Source organism: Schistocerca cancellata, chromosome 2 (assembly GCF_023864275.1).
Source record: "Schistocerca cancellata isolate TAMUIC-IGC-003103 chromosome 2, iqSchCanc2.1, whole genome shotgun sequence".
Taxonomy (NCBI): Eukaryota; Metazoa; Arthropoda; class Insecta; order Orthoptera; family Acrididae; genus Schistocerca; species Schistocerca cancellata.
This window is the reverse complement of record NC_064627.1, coordinates 1,118,050,201-1,118,066,427: the sequence shown is the minus strand read 5'-3', so window position 1 is coordinate 1,118,066,427 and position 16,227 is coordinate 1,118,050,201. Positions and strand designations below refer to the sequence as shown.

General features: G+C 44.0%; 1 protein-coding gene across 5 annotated transcripts in view; it reads left to right on the top strand.

Moving 5' to 3' along the window:
* LOC126163160 (inward rectifier potassium channel 4-like) overlaps positions 1–16,227 on the top strand; it is a 717,192-nt gene that overhangs the window by 395,620 nt on the left and 305,345 nt on the right. For 4 of the 5 annotated variants that reach the window (XM_049920096.1, XM_049920094.1, XM_049920093.1 and 1 more), the window contains exon 6: positions 7,111–7,339. The exons of the other annotated variant lie outside the window; for it this stretch is intronic. In XM_049920096.1, coding sequence (XP_049776053.1) covers positions 7,111–7,292 — 182 coding nt within the window. In that variant the 3' untranslated portion in view covers positions 7,293–7,339. The remainder of the gene's footprint in view (positions 1–7,110; positions 7,340–16,227) is intronic. 5 annotated transcript variants of the gene reach the window in all.

Here is a 16,227-nt window from a genome sequence, read left to right as displayed (position 1 = left end):
GGCTCTGAGGACTATGGGACTTAACATCTATGGTCATCAGTCCCCTAGAACTTAGAACTACTTAAACCTAACTAACCTAAGGACGTCACACAACACCCAGTCATCACGAGGCAGAGAAATCCCTGACCCCGCCGGGAATCGAACCCGGGAACCCGGGTGTGGGAAGCGAGAACGCTACCGCACGACCACGAGCTGCGGACTGTTAAAAATTTCCACAGAATAATTCACAAAAACTACGACGAAAACTGTAACTTTTGAAATGTATCAAGAATATAGCAGACTACATTGTATTAAAACACAGTCATTTTAGGCATTACGTTCTTAGTGAATGGAATGTTAACTACGTGGTAAAACTTCAGCAGATGAAAATTCAGACCAAACCCAAGTCTATGGTGAGAGGTTTGAGGTAATGAACAAATTAACGTAATTTACAAAATTTTAATATCCGAGGGTGCAGTTAAAATACTTGTGGATGCTGATTAGGGACTTGATGGTGCGAATTATTACTGCAGATATTCCTACTGATATCCTGACAGCCTTTGTTGTGATTTGATTGTTTATATTGCTACTTTCTGGTTCCTCGACATTTTCAACAATGCGTGCTGGCATACTGCAGGGTTAGTAAGGAGGTATGCCATGATGCCTGGAAGGTAGAGACACTAGAATCTTACAAACTGGATCGTATTGTTTCTTTGAAAAGATCGATTGTGTGCCCGCCATATCTCATTCTATTTGCCATTGTTCCCCACATAAGATAAATGAATCACTGTGTTGATATTTTACGCAGCCCACAATGAGAGGCTCATCTTCCGGCCGCAACAAGCGTTGCTGTTCAGTTGACGTGAGTCATCGAAACAGGAGCCACATGCTGCAGCGCTGGTGGTATACATATAATTTATTTATACAGGCGGAGCGCCGTTCAGCTTCTCGCACAATTTTCCCTGCCCTTTATCAGCGTTGTGAATCCCAATCTGTGTCGTACTTTGAGTATCGTTTTGCCTACGTACCTTTTCCACGAGAGTTTAACGTTAAACCTACCCAGCTATTCTGTTGTTTCGTTCTGTCCGCAGGCTGTGTGCGGCTGCAATAGTGCTGTTTCGTCTAATACGAGATCAGCTTGCTTCTCACCGTCTTGCAGCAGCGCTAGAAAACTCATTGCCAAGCAGTGCGCGCTTATGCCTGCAGATACAATGATAGTCAAGACAAATAACTAGCCTAGTTGATCGCAGACTACAGTTAGTTGTCATCTTTGCCTAAAATGAAATTTTGTGAAGGCTACAAACACAACGGTTTGGAGTATGATGTAGCCACGATTCTGTGTCTGTTTTAGCATCCTTGCTAGTCTTGCATGTTTCCTAATGTGACCTACCCAGCCGTCGTTAGGTCGTTTCCTCGAACTTTTCTTATCATTTACAGTTCAGCAGAGAATATCATTATTCATACAGTAGCTATTCGCCTGGTTACGTGTACTTCACACGCCCATTTCACTTTCATTACCGTCACAAATAGGTCTTCCACTACAGTCCGTTTCCTCGATTTCATGTCTCTTCTGTCAGCTTCTATTTTCTTGATTGGGAAAATTGCCTGATTTCAAAAACCATTCTCAGTCAGTGAAGAAATATTTTCATACAGTGAAGTTCGAGCAAAAGTACAATTTCTTAGACCTACACATTGAAAATACGAGGGTTGTCCAGAAAGTAAGTTCCGATTAGTCGTGAAATGGACACCACAGTGCAAAGCCGATGAACCTGTGCACAGACGTCTTGAGCAGTGTCTCTAGTATGACCGTCGATCGCATCAAGACGCTCTTTCCAGTTGTGAGCGCACTGTGAGCGAGTAAAGGTGCCTATAACAACAATGTCTCCCGCCAAGTAGGAGGGCCCATTAAGAGGCTTCGCCTTAATGAATGCAGCCCACCTAACACAACTGCCACGCACTTCCTTCTTCATGGCAATTCTCAGCCGCACTCTGCAGGGGCAGTGGAGACGCTCCTGCAGCCTTTTCGATGGTAAGTGTTCGATCACCCACAACACAGCCCTAATTGGCTCGTCATGAGTATCATCTCTGTTCACATGAAACGCTGGATACAAAGACAACACTTGGGCGCAGGTTACCCGCTATAGACCAGCGTGGAGAATTATCGGAAAGCACAGGTGGCTGCCTTCTATGACGATGGTATTGGAAATTTGGTACAACGCTCCGACAAATGTCTAAGTCGGAGAAGTATCTGGGAAGTGTAGCTAACTGTTGTAAATAAAACGTTTCTGATTTTCACTGTGGTTTCCATTTAGCGACCGAGCGGAACTTACTTTCTGGACAACCTTCGGAGTTTGATAACAAGAACTTGCTACATTTGGCGGAATGATGGTGGCGAGTATCCATTATTATGAAAGGAAGCGGAAGAACACCGATTCATTTCGCTGCAACTCAAAGACTGCGGTAGCAATGACAGAAAAAGCGAGAAAGCAAACGAACCTGGAACGCAACTTACATTGCGCGTTTGCTGATTCAACATAAAGCACGGAAAACATTGTTAAAAATAAGCAGTACCGACGGTCTCGCTGACTCGCAATACAAACCAGCGGACAAAAAAACTACTACTTTTTTATATAATAACATTTACTCAGAAGATATCAACATTTTTACCTTTTCCAATTGTGCACTTAGATCATTTTGTTATGAAATCTCACTTTTACCACCTGTACTCTCAGCAAATCAGTTATATCTCAAGAAAACGTCTTTCCTGTGAAACGCAACTAGCTCTGTTCACACGAAGTGGAGTGTGCTACTGACAAGGGATTTCAGATCGATTCCGTACTCCTGGATTTCCGGAAGGCTTTTGAACACGGTACCACACAAGCGGGTCGTAGTGAAATTGCGTGCTTATGGAATATCGTCTCAGTTATGTGACTGAATTTGCGATTTCTTGTCAGAGAGGTCACAGTTCGTAGTAACTGACGAAAAGTCATCGAGAAAACCAGAAGTGGTTTCTGGCGTTCCCCAAGGTAGTGTTATAGGCCCTTTACTGTTCCTTACCTATATAAACGATTTGGGAGACAATCTGAGCACCTGTCTGCGGTTGTTTGCAGATGACGCTGTCGTTTATCGACTAATAAAGTCATCATAAGATCAAAACGACCTGCAAAACGATTTAGAAAAAATATCTGAATGGTGCGAAAAGTGCCAGTTGACCCTAAATAACGAAAACTGTGAGGTCATCCACATGAGTGCTAAAAAGAACGCGTTAAACTTCGGTTACATGACGAATCAGTCTAATCTAAAAGCCGTAAATTCAACTAAATACCTAGGTATGACAATTATGAACAACTTAAATTGGAAGGAATACACAGAAAATGTTGTGGGGAAGGCTAACCAAAGGCTGCGTTTTATTGGCAGGACACTTAGAAAATGTAACACACCTACTAAGGAGACTGCCTACACTACGCTCGTCCGTCCTCTTTTGGAATACTGCTGCCCGGTGTGGGATCCTTACCAGATAGGACTGACGGAGTACATCGAAAAAGTTCAAAGAAAGGCAGCACGTTTTGTATTATCGCGAAATATGGGACAAAGTGTCACAGAAATGATATAGGATTTGGGCTGGAAATCGTTAAAAGAAAGCCGTGTTGCGTTGCTACGTAATTTTCTCACGAAATTCCAATCACCAACTTTCTCCTCCGAATGCAAAAATACAGGGTGTTACAAAAAGGTACAGCCAAACTTTCAGAAAACATTCCTCTCACACAAAGAAAATGTGTTATGTGGAAATTTGTCCGGAAACGCTTACTTTCTATGTTAGAGCTCATTTCATTACTTCTATTCAAATCACATTAATCATGGAATGGAAACACACAGCAACAGAACGTACCGACGTGACTTCAAACACTTTGTTGCAGGAAATGTTCAAAATGTGCTCCGTTAGCGAGGATATATGCATCCACCCTCCGTCCCATGGAATCCCTGATGCACTGATGCAGGCCTGGAGAATGGCGTATTGTATCACAGCCGTCCACAATACGAGCACACAGAGTCTCTACATTTGGTACCGGGGTTGCGTAGACAAGAGCTTTCAAATGCCCCCATAAATGAAAGTCAAGAGGGTTGAGGTAAGGAGAGCGTGGAGGACATGGAATTGGTCCGCCTCTACCAATCCATCGGTCACCGAATCTGTTGTTGAGAAGCGTACGAACACTTCGACTGAAATGTGCAGGAGCTCCATCGTGCATGAACCACATGTTGTGTCGTACTTGTAAAGGCACATGTTCTAGCAGCACACGTAGAGTATCCCGTATGAAATCAAGATAACATGCTCCATTGAGCGTAGGTGGAAGAACATGGGGCCCAATCAAGACATCACCAACAATGCCTGCCAAACGTTCACAGAAAATCTGTGCTGATGACGTGATTGCACAGTTGCGTGAGGATTGTCAACAGCCCACACATGTTGATTGTGAAAATTTACAATTTGATCACGTTGGAATGAAGCCTCATCCGTAAAGAGAACATTGCACTGAAATAACTGACACATTGTTGGATGAACCATTCGCAGAAGTGTACCCGTGGAGGCCAATCAGCTGCTGATAGTGCCTGCACACGCTGTACATGGAACGGAAACAACTGGTTCTCCCGTAGCACTCTCCATACAGTGACGTGGTCAACGTAACCTTGTACCGCAGCAACTTCTCTGACGCTGACATTAGGGTTATCGTCAACTGCACGAAGAATTGCCTCGTCCATTGCAGGTGTCTCCGTCGTTCTAGGTCTTCCCCAGTCGCGAGTCATAGGCTGGAATGTTCCGTGCTCCCTAAGACGCCGATCAATTGCTTCGAACGTCTTCCTGTCGGGACACCTTCGTTCTGGAAATCTGTCTCGATACAAACGTACCGCGCCACGGCTATTGCCCCGTGCTAATCCATACATCAAATGGGCATCTGCCAACTCCGCATTTGTAAACATTGCAATGATTGCAAAACCACGTTCGTGATGAACACTAACCTGTTGATGCTACGTACTGATGTGCTTGATGCTAGTACTGTAGAGCAATGAGTCGCATGTCAACACAAGCACCGAAGTCAACATTACCTTCATCAATTGGGCCAACTGGCGGTGAATCGAGGAAGTACAGTACATACTGACGAAACTAAAATGAGCTCTAACATGGAAATTAACCGTTTCCGGACACATGTCGACATAACATCTTTTCTTATTTGTGTGTGAGGAATGTTTCATGAAAGTTTGACCGTACCTTTTTGTTCAAATGGCTCTGAGCACTATGCGACTTAACATCTGAGGTCATTAGTCGCCTAGAACTTAGAACTAATTAAACCTAACTAACCTAAGGACATCACACACATCCATGCCCGAGGCAGGATTCGAACCTGCGACCATAGCGGTCGCTCGGCTCCAGACTGCAGCGCCTAGAACCGCACGTCCACTCCGGCCGGCCGTACTTTTTTGTAACAGGCTGTATATTGTTGACACCGACCTACATAGGGAGGAACGAAAACCACGATAAAATAAGGGAAATCAGAGCTCGTACAGAAATATACAGGGTGAGTCACCTAACATTACCGTTGGATATATTTCGTAAAGCACATCAAATACTGACGAATCGATTCCACAGACCGAACGTGAGGAGAGGGGCTAGTGTAATTGGTTAATACAAACCATAAAAAAATGCACGGAAGTATGTTTTTTAAGACAGACCTACGTTTTTTTAAATGGAACCCCGTTAGTTTTGTTAGCGCATCTGAACATATAAACAAATACGTAATCAGTGCCGTTTGTTGCATTGTAAAATGTTAATTACAGCCGGAGATATTGTAACCTAAAGTTGACGCTTGAGTACCACTCCTCCGCTGTTCGATCGTGTGTATCGGAGAGCACCGAATTACTTAGGGATCCAAAGGGAACGGTGATGGACCTTAGGTACAGAAGAGACTGGAACAGCACATTACGCCCACATGCTAACACCTTTTTATTGGTCTTTTTCACTGACGCACATGTACATTACCATGAGGGGTGAGGTATACGTTCGACTGGCGTTTCATAAGACGTGGAGGACGCGTAAATTGGCCAGCCCGTTCTCCTGATCTTACACCTCTGGACTTTTTTCTGTGGGGTACGTTAAAGGAAAATGTGTACCGTGATGTGCCTACAACCTCAGAGGATATGAAACAACGTATTGTGGCAGCCTGCGGCGACATTACACTAGATGTACTGCGGCGTGTACAACATTAATTACGCCAGGGATTGCAATTGTGTGCAGCAAATGATGGCCACCACACTGAACATCTATTGGCCTGACATGTCGGGACACACTCTATTCCATTCCGTAATTGAAAACGGAAACCACGAGTGTACGTGTACCTCACCCCTCATGGCAATGTACACGTGCGTCAGTGAAAAAGACCAATAAAAAGGTGTTAGCATGTGGACGTAATGTGCTGTTCCAGTCTCTTCTGTACCTAAGGTCCATCACCGTTCCCTTTGGATCCCTACGTAATTCGGTGCTCTCCGATACACACGCTCGAACAGCGGAGGAGTGGTACTCAAGCGTCAACTTTAGGTTACAATATCTCCGGATGTAATTAACATTTCACAATGCAACAAACGGCACTGATTACGTATTTGTTTATATGTTCAGATGTGCTAACAAAACTAACGGGGTTCCATTTAAAAAAACGTAGGTTTGTGTTAAAAAACATACTCCCGTACATTTTTTTAATGGTTTGTATTAACCGATTACACTAGCCCCTCTCCGCACGTTCGGTCTGTGGAATCGATTCGTCAGTATTTGATGTGGTTTACGAAATATATCCAGCGGTAACGTTAGGTGACTCACCCTGTATAGGTGTTCATTCTTTCCGCGCGCTATACGAGATTGGAATAATAGAGAATTGTGAAGGTGGTTCGATGAACCCTCTGCCAGGTACTTAAATGTGATTTGCAGAGTATCCATGTAGACGTAGATGTAGATGTCTTCTTAAATATGCAACCTAAGGGCAAGATGCCGCCTTCACTTGCTGGGAGTACGGGCTAGGGTACCCTCCCCCGTTCTGCGGAGTGTAGAGAGAGGAGGGAGTGCAAGTGTTGTCGGTGTGTGTGCAGAGTGCGGGCCGTCGCCGTCGGCGTCGCCCGGCGGGCCAGGCAAGGCGCGCTGCGGCCTGCGGGCGCCGCCGGACTCGCTGGAGCTGCACAGCGCCAGCGGAGACTCCAACAGCGAGGACGCGCCCACCGTCGTCACCGTGACGTCACCGCTGGACGCCGCCGGCCCCGAGTCGCGCATATAGCGCGCGCCCGCCCGCGCCGCCGACGCCGCCAAGGCCAGGGGCTGACGGTGAGTCGCCGCGCGCTAGAGTCTAGCTCCCAACTGCACACAGCTGGCTCCACAAGGAATGCAGAATGACTGAAGTCCGCACAAGGAGGGGAAGCACGTAGTTATAGATGAGAAATTACCACTGGAACCTCCATCTTACTTTCACTGTTGTTCCTTTAAAGCCGGCCGAAGTGGCCGTGCGGTTCTAGGCGCTGCAGTCTGGAACCGCAAGACCGCTACGGTCGCAGGTTCGAATCCTGCCTCGGGCATGGATGTGTGTGATGCCCTTAGGTTAGTTAGGTTTAACTAGTTCTAAGTTCTAGGGGACTAATGACCTCAGCAGTTGAGTCCCATAGTGCTCAGAGCCATTTGAGCCATTCTTTACACCAATCACAAATCCTGTCCAAGTCATCTTGTATCCCCCTACAGTCACTCAATGACGACTCCTTCCCGTACACCACAGCATCACCAGCAAACAGCCGCACATTGCTATCCACCCTATCCAAAAGATCATTTATGTAGACAGGAAGCAACAGCGGACCTTCCACACTTCCCTGGGGCACTCCAGATGATACCCTCACCTCCGATGCACACTCACCATCGAGGACAACGTACTGGGTTCTATTACTTAAGAGTCGCGGCCATCATTTTCATTCGCCAGAAAGGCTTTGTCTGGTCGAGATGCGTCTTGAGACACATTATCGAGCAGATGCGTAATGGAGTCCACAAAGAATATTTGCTCCCCAAATAGCAAAACTCCTTTACTACTTTAAGTGTCTCATTTCCTAATCTAATACCCTCAACATCACCCGACTTAATTCGACTACATTCCATTATCCTCGTTTTGCTTTTGTTGATGTTCATCTTATATCCTCCCTTCAAGACACCATCCATTCCGTTCAACTGCTCTTCCAAGTCCTTTGCTGTCTCTGACAGAATTACAATGTCATCGGCGAACCTCAAAGTTTTTATTTCTTCTCCATGGATTTTAATACCTACTCCGAACTTTTCTTTTGTTTCCTTTATTGCTTGCTCAATATACAGATTGAATAACATCGGGGAGCGGCTACAACCCTGTCTCATTCCCTTCCCAACCACTGCTTCCCTTTCATGTTCCTCGACTCTTATAACTGCCATCTGCTTTCGAGTCGGTTCTGGAGCTGCAGAATTACAATCTCATCGGCGAACCTCAAAGTTTTTATTTCTCCACCATTGATTTAATACCTACTCCGCAACTCGCCCTTTTTTCACATGATATCTTGCGAACCATGGATGAACGGTATCAGACGGATGCCATATTCCTTGACTTCCGGAAAGCGTTTGACTCTGTGCCCCACTGCAGACTCCTAACTAAGGTACGAGCATATGGGATTGGTTTCCAAGTATGTGAGTGGCTCGAAGACGGTGACCAACTTTAAACAGAACTTGATTAATTTTCTCACACTCAGACAGCAAAGGACTTGGAAGAGCAATGGACTTGGACTTGGAAGAGCAGTTGAACGGAATGGACAGCGTCTTGAAAGGAGGGTATAAGATGAACATCAACAAAAGCAAAACGAGGATGATGGAATGTAGTCGAATTAAGTCGGGTGACGCTCAGGGAATTAGATTAGGAAATGAGACACTTAAAGTAGTAAAGGAGCAAAATGACTGATGATGGTCGAAGTAGAGAGGATATAAAATGTAGACTGGGAATGGCAAGGAAAGCGTTTCTGAAGAAGAAAAATTTGTTAACATCGAGTATAGATTTAAATGTCAGGAAGTCGTTTCTGAAAGTATTTGTATGGAGTGTAGCCATGTATGGAAGTGAAACGTGGACGATAAATAGTTTGGACAAGAAAAGAATAGAAGTTTTCGAAATGTGGTGCTACTGAAGAATGCTGAAGATTAGATGGGTAGATCACATAACTAATGAGGAGGTATTGAATAGAACTGGGGAGAAGAGTTTGTGGCACAACGTGACCAGAAGAAGGGATCGGTTGGTAGGACATGTTCTGAGGCATCAAGGGATCACCAATTTAGTGCAGTAGAGTACTCTCTGTAAAACCGAATTGGAATCCCATCAGGACCTGGGGATTTATTTATTTTCAACCCATTCAGCTGCTTCACAACCCCAGGGATGTCTATGTTCTCCATGCTCACAGGAGGAAGGCGTTTCACAAATGTCTAGAGTTACCAGTCAACTTTAGGTCATGGATATAAATTTAAATTTGTTCAGTATCAGATTCATTTTCACGACTTTCATCAAATACTTGTTCCATCACGGGCAGACACCCTACACTACCTGTGTTGCATTTGTGCTAGACGTTTCCTACCACTGACCCACTTGTCACTTCCCACACTATCACCGGTTACTTTAATACTGTACAAATAGTAACTATAAGGGGCAAAAACTTTCGCGTGAGGACGTTGCTGCAGCGTATATGCGACGTAGCGCTACTGCAATGAGGGTATATAACAACCGACAAGTAGACAAGGCATTAGTGTGTAGTGTGGCATTCGTCTCAGTAAAAGCGAAAACGTGAACTATCTACATCTACATCTACAGCCATATTCCGCAAGCCACCTGACGGTGTGTGGCGGACGGTACTTCCAGTATATCGGTTCTCCCTTCTATTCCAGCCTCGTATTGTTCGTGGAAAGAAAGATTGTCGGTATGCCTCTGTGTGGGCTCTAATCTCTCTGATTTTATCCTCATGGTCTCTTCGCGAGATGTGTAGGAGGGAGCAATGTACTGCTTGAGCCCTCGGTGAAGGCATGTTCTCGAAACTTCCACAAAAGCCCGCACCGAGCTACTGAGCGTCTCTCTTGCAGAGTCTTCCACTGGAGTTTATCTATAATCTCCGCAACGCTTTCGCGATTACTAAATGATCCTGTAATGAAGCGCGCTGCTCTCCGTTGGATCTTCTCTATCTCCTCTATCAACCCTACCTGGTACGGATCCCACATTTGTGAGCAATATTCAAGCAGTGGGCGAACAAGTGTACTGTAACCTACTTCCTTTGTTTTCGGATTGCATTTCTTTAGGATTCTCCCAATGAATCTCAGTCTGGTATCTGCTTTACCGACTATCAACATTATATGATCATTCCATTTGGCGACGTTATTACCAAATGCATCCAAACAGCACGAACGTGCTGTTATTTGTTTCGTCGCTACCGAAAGACAAGTACCGGCAGACAGCCATCGTAGCATGAATAACGTGTTTGGGGCAGGATGCCTGTCAAAAACCACAGTTGTGGGATGGGGCGCTAATTTCCGTGCTGGTCGCGATTAATGCGTGTCCCCTACAACGCAGAAGTTACTCCAACTCAAGTGGGAGACACCGGAGCATTCGCCCTATAGTCTGATCTCTCCCTTTGCCATCACCACCTCTTCGATCCCTTAAAGAAGGCCTTTAAGGCTCGACGATTCTTGTCGGAGGAGGACGTGCAGCAGGCAGCTACGCACGCAGCGTGTCGCGGGGTTTTGCCAGACGAGTGTCTTCAATCTGGTGCGACGGTGGAGTGATTCGCTCAGTGCTCAGACCGATCTTGCCTGATTGGCATACCGACTCTGGACTGTGTGGCCCTCGAACGGAATGTTCTTCTTCACCCCTTATAACTCCAAACATCCAGCCATTACAGTATCAGAGTCGGTTTCATGGCTTTCAGAAGCCTACTTTACTGTGAAAAGAGCCTCAACCACAGGTGTAGACGTACTAAGGCATGTACCGGGTGATCAAAAAGTCAGTATAAATTTGAAAACTGAATAAATCACGGAATAATGGAGATAGAGAGGTACAAATTGACACGCGTGTTTGGAATGACATGGGGTTTATTAGAACCAAAAAAAAATACAAACGTTCAAAAAATGTCCGACAGATGGCGCTTCATCTGATCAGATAGCAATAATTAGCATAGCAAAGTAAGACAAAGCAAAGATGATGTTCTTTAAAGGAAATGCTCATCATTCCTCAACAATTGCTGTAGTCAAGAAATAATGTTGTGAACAGCGCTGTAAAGCAGGTGCGCAGTTATGGTGAGGCATTGGCGTCGGATGTTGTCTTTCAGCATCTCTAGAGATGTCGGTTGATCGCGATACACTTGCGACTTCAGGGAACCCCAAAGCAATTGGCGCACTGACTGAGGTCTGGGGACCTGGGAGGCCAAGCGACGCGCGCAAGAGATCTTTCACGCGTCTAGCAATACTTTTTTTTAAGTTCTAATAAAGCCCCATGTCATTCCAAGCATGTGTGCAATTTTTACCTCTCTATCTACATTATACCGTGGTTTATTAAGTTTTAAAATTTATACTGACTTTTTGATCACCCGGTATAACAACTCCGAAATACTAGCATGAATTTAATGTACAAAGTATACAGGTTATGTCACGAGTTGTAACTTTTATATACTTGGCTCTGAACATGCACTTCTCGCACTTTTAGCATTGATAATGGCTAGTTACTAGCCGAAGTCTGGTTGTTGTTGTTGTGGTCTTCAGTCCTGAGACTGGTTTGATGCAGCTCTCCATGCTACTCTATCCTGTGCAAGCTTCTTCATCTCCCAGTACTTACTGCAACCTACATCCTTCTGAATCTGATTAGTGTATTCATCTCTTGGTCTCCCTCTATGATTTTTACCCTCCACGCTGCCCTCCAATGCTAAATTGGTGATCCCTTGATGCCTCAGAACATGTCCTACCAACCGGTCCCTTCTTTTTGTCAAGTTGTGCCACATACTCCTCTTCTCCCCAATTCTATTCAATACTTCATCATTAGTTATGTGATCTACCCATCTAATCTTCAGCATTCTTCAGTAGCACCACATTTCGAAAGCTTCTATTCTTTTCTTGTCTAAACTATTTATCGTCCATGTTTCTCTTCCATACATGGCTACACTCCATACTAATACTTTCAGAAACGACTTCATGACACTTAAATCTATACTCAATGTTAACAAATTTCTCTTCTTCAGAAACGCTTTCCTTGCCATTGCCAGTCTACACTTTATATCTTCTCTACTTCGACCATCATCAGTTATTTTGCTCCCCAAATAGCAAAACTCCTTTACTGCTTTAAGTGTCTCATTTCCTAATCTAATTCCCTCAGCATCACCCGACTTAATTCGACTACATTCCATTATCCTCGTTTTGCTTTTGTTGATGTTCATCTTATATCCTCCTTTCAAAACACTGTCCATTCCGTTCAACCGCTCTTCCAAGTCCTTTGCTGTCTCTGACAGAATTACAATGTCATCGGCGAACCTCAAAGTTTTTATTTCTTCTCCATGGATTTTAATACGTACTCCGAATTTTTCTTTTGTTTCCTTTACTGCTTGCTCAATATACAGATTGAATAACATCGGGGAGAGGCTACAACCCTGTCTCACTCCTTTCCCAACCACTGCTTCCCTTTCATGCCCCTCCTCTCTTATAACTGCCATCTGGTTTCTGTACAAATTGTAAATAGCCTTTCGCTCCCTGTATTTTACCCCTGCCACCTTTAGAATTTGAAAGAGAGTATTCCAGTCAGCATTGTCAAAAGCTTTCTCTAAGTCTACAAATACTAGAAATGTTGGTTTGCCTTTACTTAATCTTTCTTCTAAGGTACGTCGTAAGGTTAGTATTGCCTCACGTGTTCCAATATTTCTACGGAATCCAAACTGATCTTCCCCGAGGTCGGCTTCTACCAGTTTTTCCATTCGTCTGTAAAGAATTCGCGTTAGTATTTTGCAACTGTGACTTATTAAACTGATAGTTCGATAATTTTCCCATCGGTCAACACCTGCTTTCTTTGGGATTGGAATTATTATATTCTTCTTGAAGTCTGAGGGTATTTCGCCTGCCTCATACATCTTTGTCACCAGATGGTAGAGTTTTGTCAGGACTGGCTCTCCCAAGGCCATCAGTAGTTCTAATGGAATGTTGTCTACTCCTGTGGCCTTGTTTCGACTCAGGTCTTTCAGTGCTCTGTCAAACTCTTCACGCAGTATAGTATCTCCCATTTCGTCTTCATCTACATCCTCTTCCATTTCCATAATATTGTCCTCAAGTACATCGCCCTTGTATAGACCCTCTATATACTCCTTCCACCTTTCTGCTTTCCTTCTTTGCTTAGAACTGGGTTTCCATCTGAGCTCTTGATATTCATTCAAGTGGCTATCTTTTCTCCAAAGGTCTCTTTAATTTTCCTGTAGGCAGTATCTATCTTACCCCTAGTGAGATAAGCCTCTACATCCTTACATTTGTCCTCTAGCCATCCCTGCTTAGCCATTTTGCACTTCCTGTCGATCTCATTTTTGAGACGTCTGTACTCCTTTTTGCCTGCTTCATTTGCTGCATTTTTATATTTTCTCCTTTCGTCAATTAAGTTCAATATTTCTTCTGTTACCCAAGGAGTTCCAGTAGCCCTCGTCTTTTTACCTACTTGATCCTCTGCTGCCTTCACTACTTCATCCCTCAGAGCTACCCATTCTTCTTCTACTGTACTTCTTTCCCCCATTCCAGTCCATTGTTCCCTTATGCTCTCCCTGAAACTCTGTACAACCTCTGGTTCTTTCAGTTTACGCAGGTCCCATCTTCCTAAATTCCCACCTTTTTGCAGTTTCTTCAGTTTTAATCTACTGTTCATAACCAATAGATTGTGGTCAGAGTCCACATCTGCCCCTGGAAATGTCTTACAATTTAAAACCTGGTTCCTAAATCTCTGTCTTACCATTATATAATCTATCTGATACCTTCTAGTATCTACAGGATTCTTCCATGTATACAACCTTCTTTCATGATTTTTGAACCAATTGTTAGCTATGATTAAGTTATGCTTTGTGTAAAACTCTACCAGGCGGCTTCCTCTTTCATTTCTTTCCCCCAATCCATATTCACCTACTATGTTTCCTTCTCTCCCTTTTCCTACTCTCGAATTCCAGTCACTCATGACTATTAAATTTTCGTCTCCCTTGACTACCTGAATAATTTCTTTTATCTCATCTTACATTTCTTCAATTTCTTCATCATCTGCAGAGTTAGTTGGCATATAAACTTGTACTACTGTAGTAGGCATGGGCTTCGTGTCTATCTTGGCCACAATAATGCGTTCACTATGCTGTTTGTAGTAGCCTACCCGCATTCCTATATTTTTATTCATTATTAACCTACTCCTGCATTACCCCTATTTGTTTTTGTGTTTATAACCATGTATTCACCCGACCAAAAGTCTTGTTCCTCCTGCCACCGAACTTCACTAATTCCCACTATATCTATCTTTAACCTATCCATTTCCCTTTTTAAATTTTCTAATCTACCTGTCCGGTTAAGGGATCTGACATTCGACGCTCCGATCCGTAGAACGCCAGTTTTCTTTTTCCTGATAATGACGTCCTCTTGAGTAGTCCCCGCCCGGAGATCCGAATGGGGGACTATTTTACCTCCGGAATATTTTACCCAAGAGGACGCCATCATCATTTATCCATACAGTAAATCTGCATGCCCTCGGGAAAATTTACGGCCTTAGTTTCCCCTTGCTTTCAGCCGTTCGCAGTACCAGCACAGCAAGGCCGTTTTGGTTAATGTTGCAAAGCCAGGTCAGTCAATCAACCAGTCTGTTGCCCCTCCAACTACTGAAAAGGCTGCTGCCCCTCTTCAGGAACCACACGTTTGTCTGGCCTCTCAACAGATACCCCTCCGTTGTGGTTGCACCTACGGTACGGCCATCTGTATCGCTGAGGCACGCAAGCCTCCCCACCAACGGCAAGGTGCGTGGTTCATGGGGAAGAGCCGAAATCTGGGTCTTCTGTGTCTTCTCTAATAAAACAAGAACAGAAACGACGACTGACCATTTTAAAGTATTTCATTGTGTTACTCCGATATGTATAATCCTCAGTTTACCGCGCATTCTACAGTCAGCGTTTGGTAAATGGTGCCGTCATGTCAGTATTGGGTGCTGCCAGTTCCGCTCCTGACAAAGAAAACCCCATTCCCCTCCTCCGTCGTCCCCTCCGCCTGCATCACCCCCAGTCCGCTCCCTCTGTCTTCATTATGACAGGAGATGTAAAATTTCATTTCAGCCATTTTATATATTCCTGACAGGGTCAGTCCGGGAGGGATCTTCAGTGTATGGTAACGTAAGAAAACTTCAAAAGCCAAGATCGATTTAAAAGAAAAAGGTGGCTGTCCGGTTTCGACAGGGCTATGCTCTCATCTGACCTTATGCTTTTGAATTTTTACAGCATACTACAACATACATACTTAAAAGTCGCTTCACCCTGCATACGCAACGTATGCAACCCATCTAGAGGATCAATACCAGAAAAGTGGTACTGACAAGTTACTAAAGTGTGATCGAAACAGTCTGTCAAAACACTTGTATTTTCATTGAGTAAAATAGTGAAATTCTATATGTGTAAAAAAGGAAGCAAAAGGATAGCTGAAAGTAAATTTACATATCGTACTCTTCATATTTTACTTTAATTTTCTGTAAGACCTTTCCTGAATGAAATCAAACTCGTGTACGTGTTTTCTTGCGAAGAAGTATTCCTATGTAAGCGCCTAACCTCAACTGTTTCCAAAACCATTTAAGACATCACATCTATTATTTCTCCCAGAGGAATAAACGAACTATAGTCTCTTTTCACAGTAATATTGCAGCAAGAATACAAAGACGTTGGTATCAACTTTTTTTATTTAAATGGAACGAGGAGAATTCAACAGCGTTTGACTCTTCGAGTTTCATTAAGTAGTTTCGAAGAACTTAGTTCTGTTCTTAATATGAAATTGACCTGTGGTATACAGAACTTCGTGATTTTATACCCAGGTAATGTCGTTTGTGTAGACAATAAACGGACTATTGCACCGACGCAATACCGGTGTGAACCAGGCACTGAGAAAATTGAGTTTTTTATCTTCTCCCTCAACTCTTTTGAATTTGTCATTAG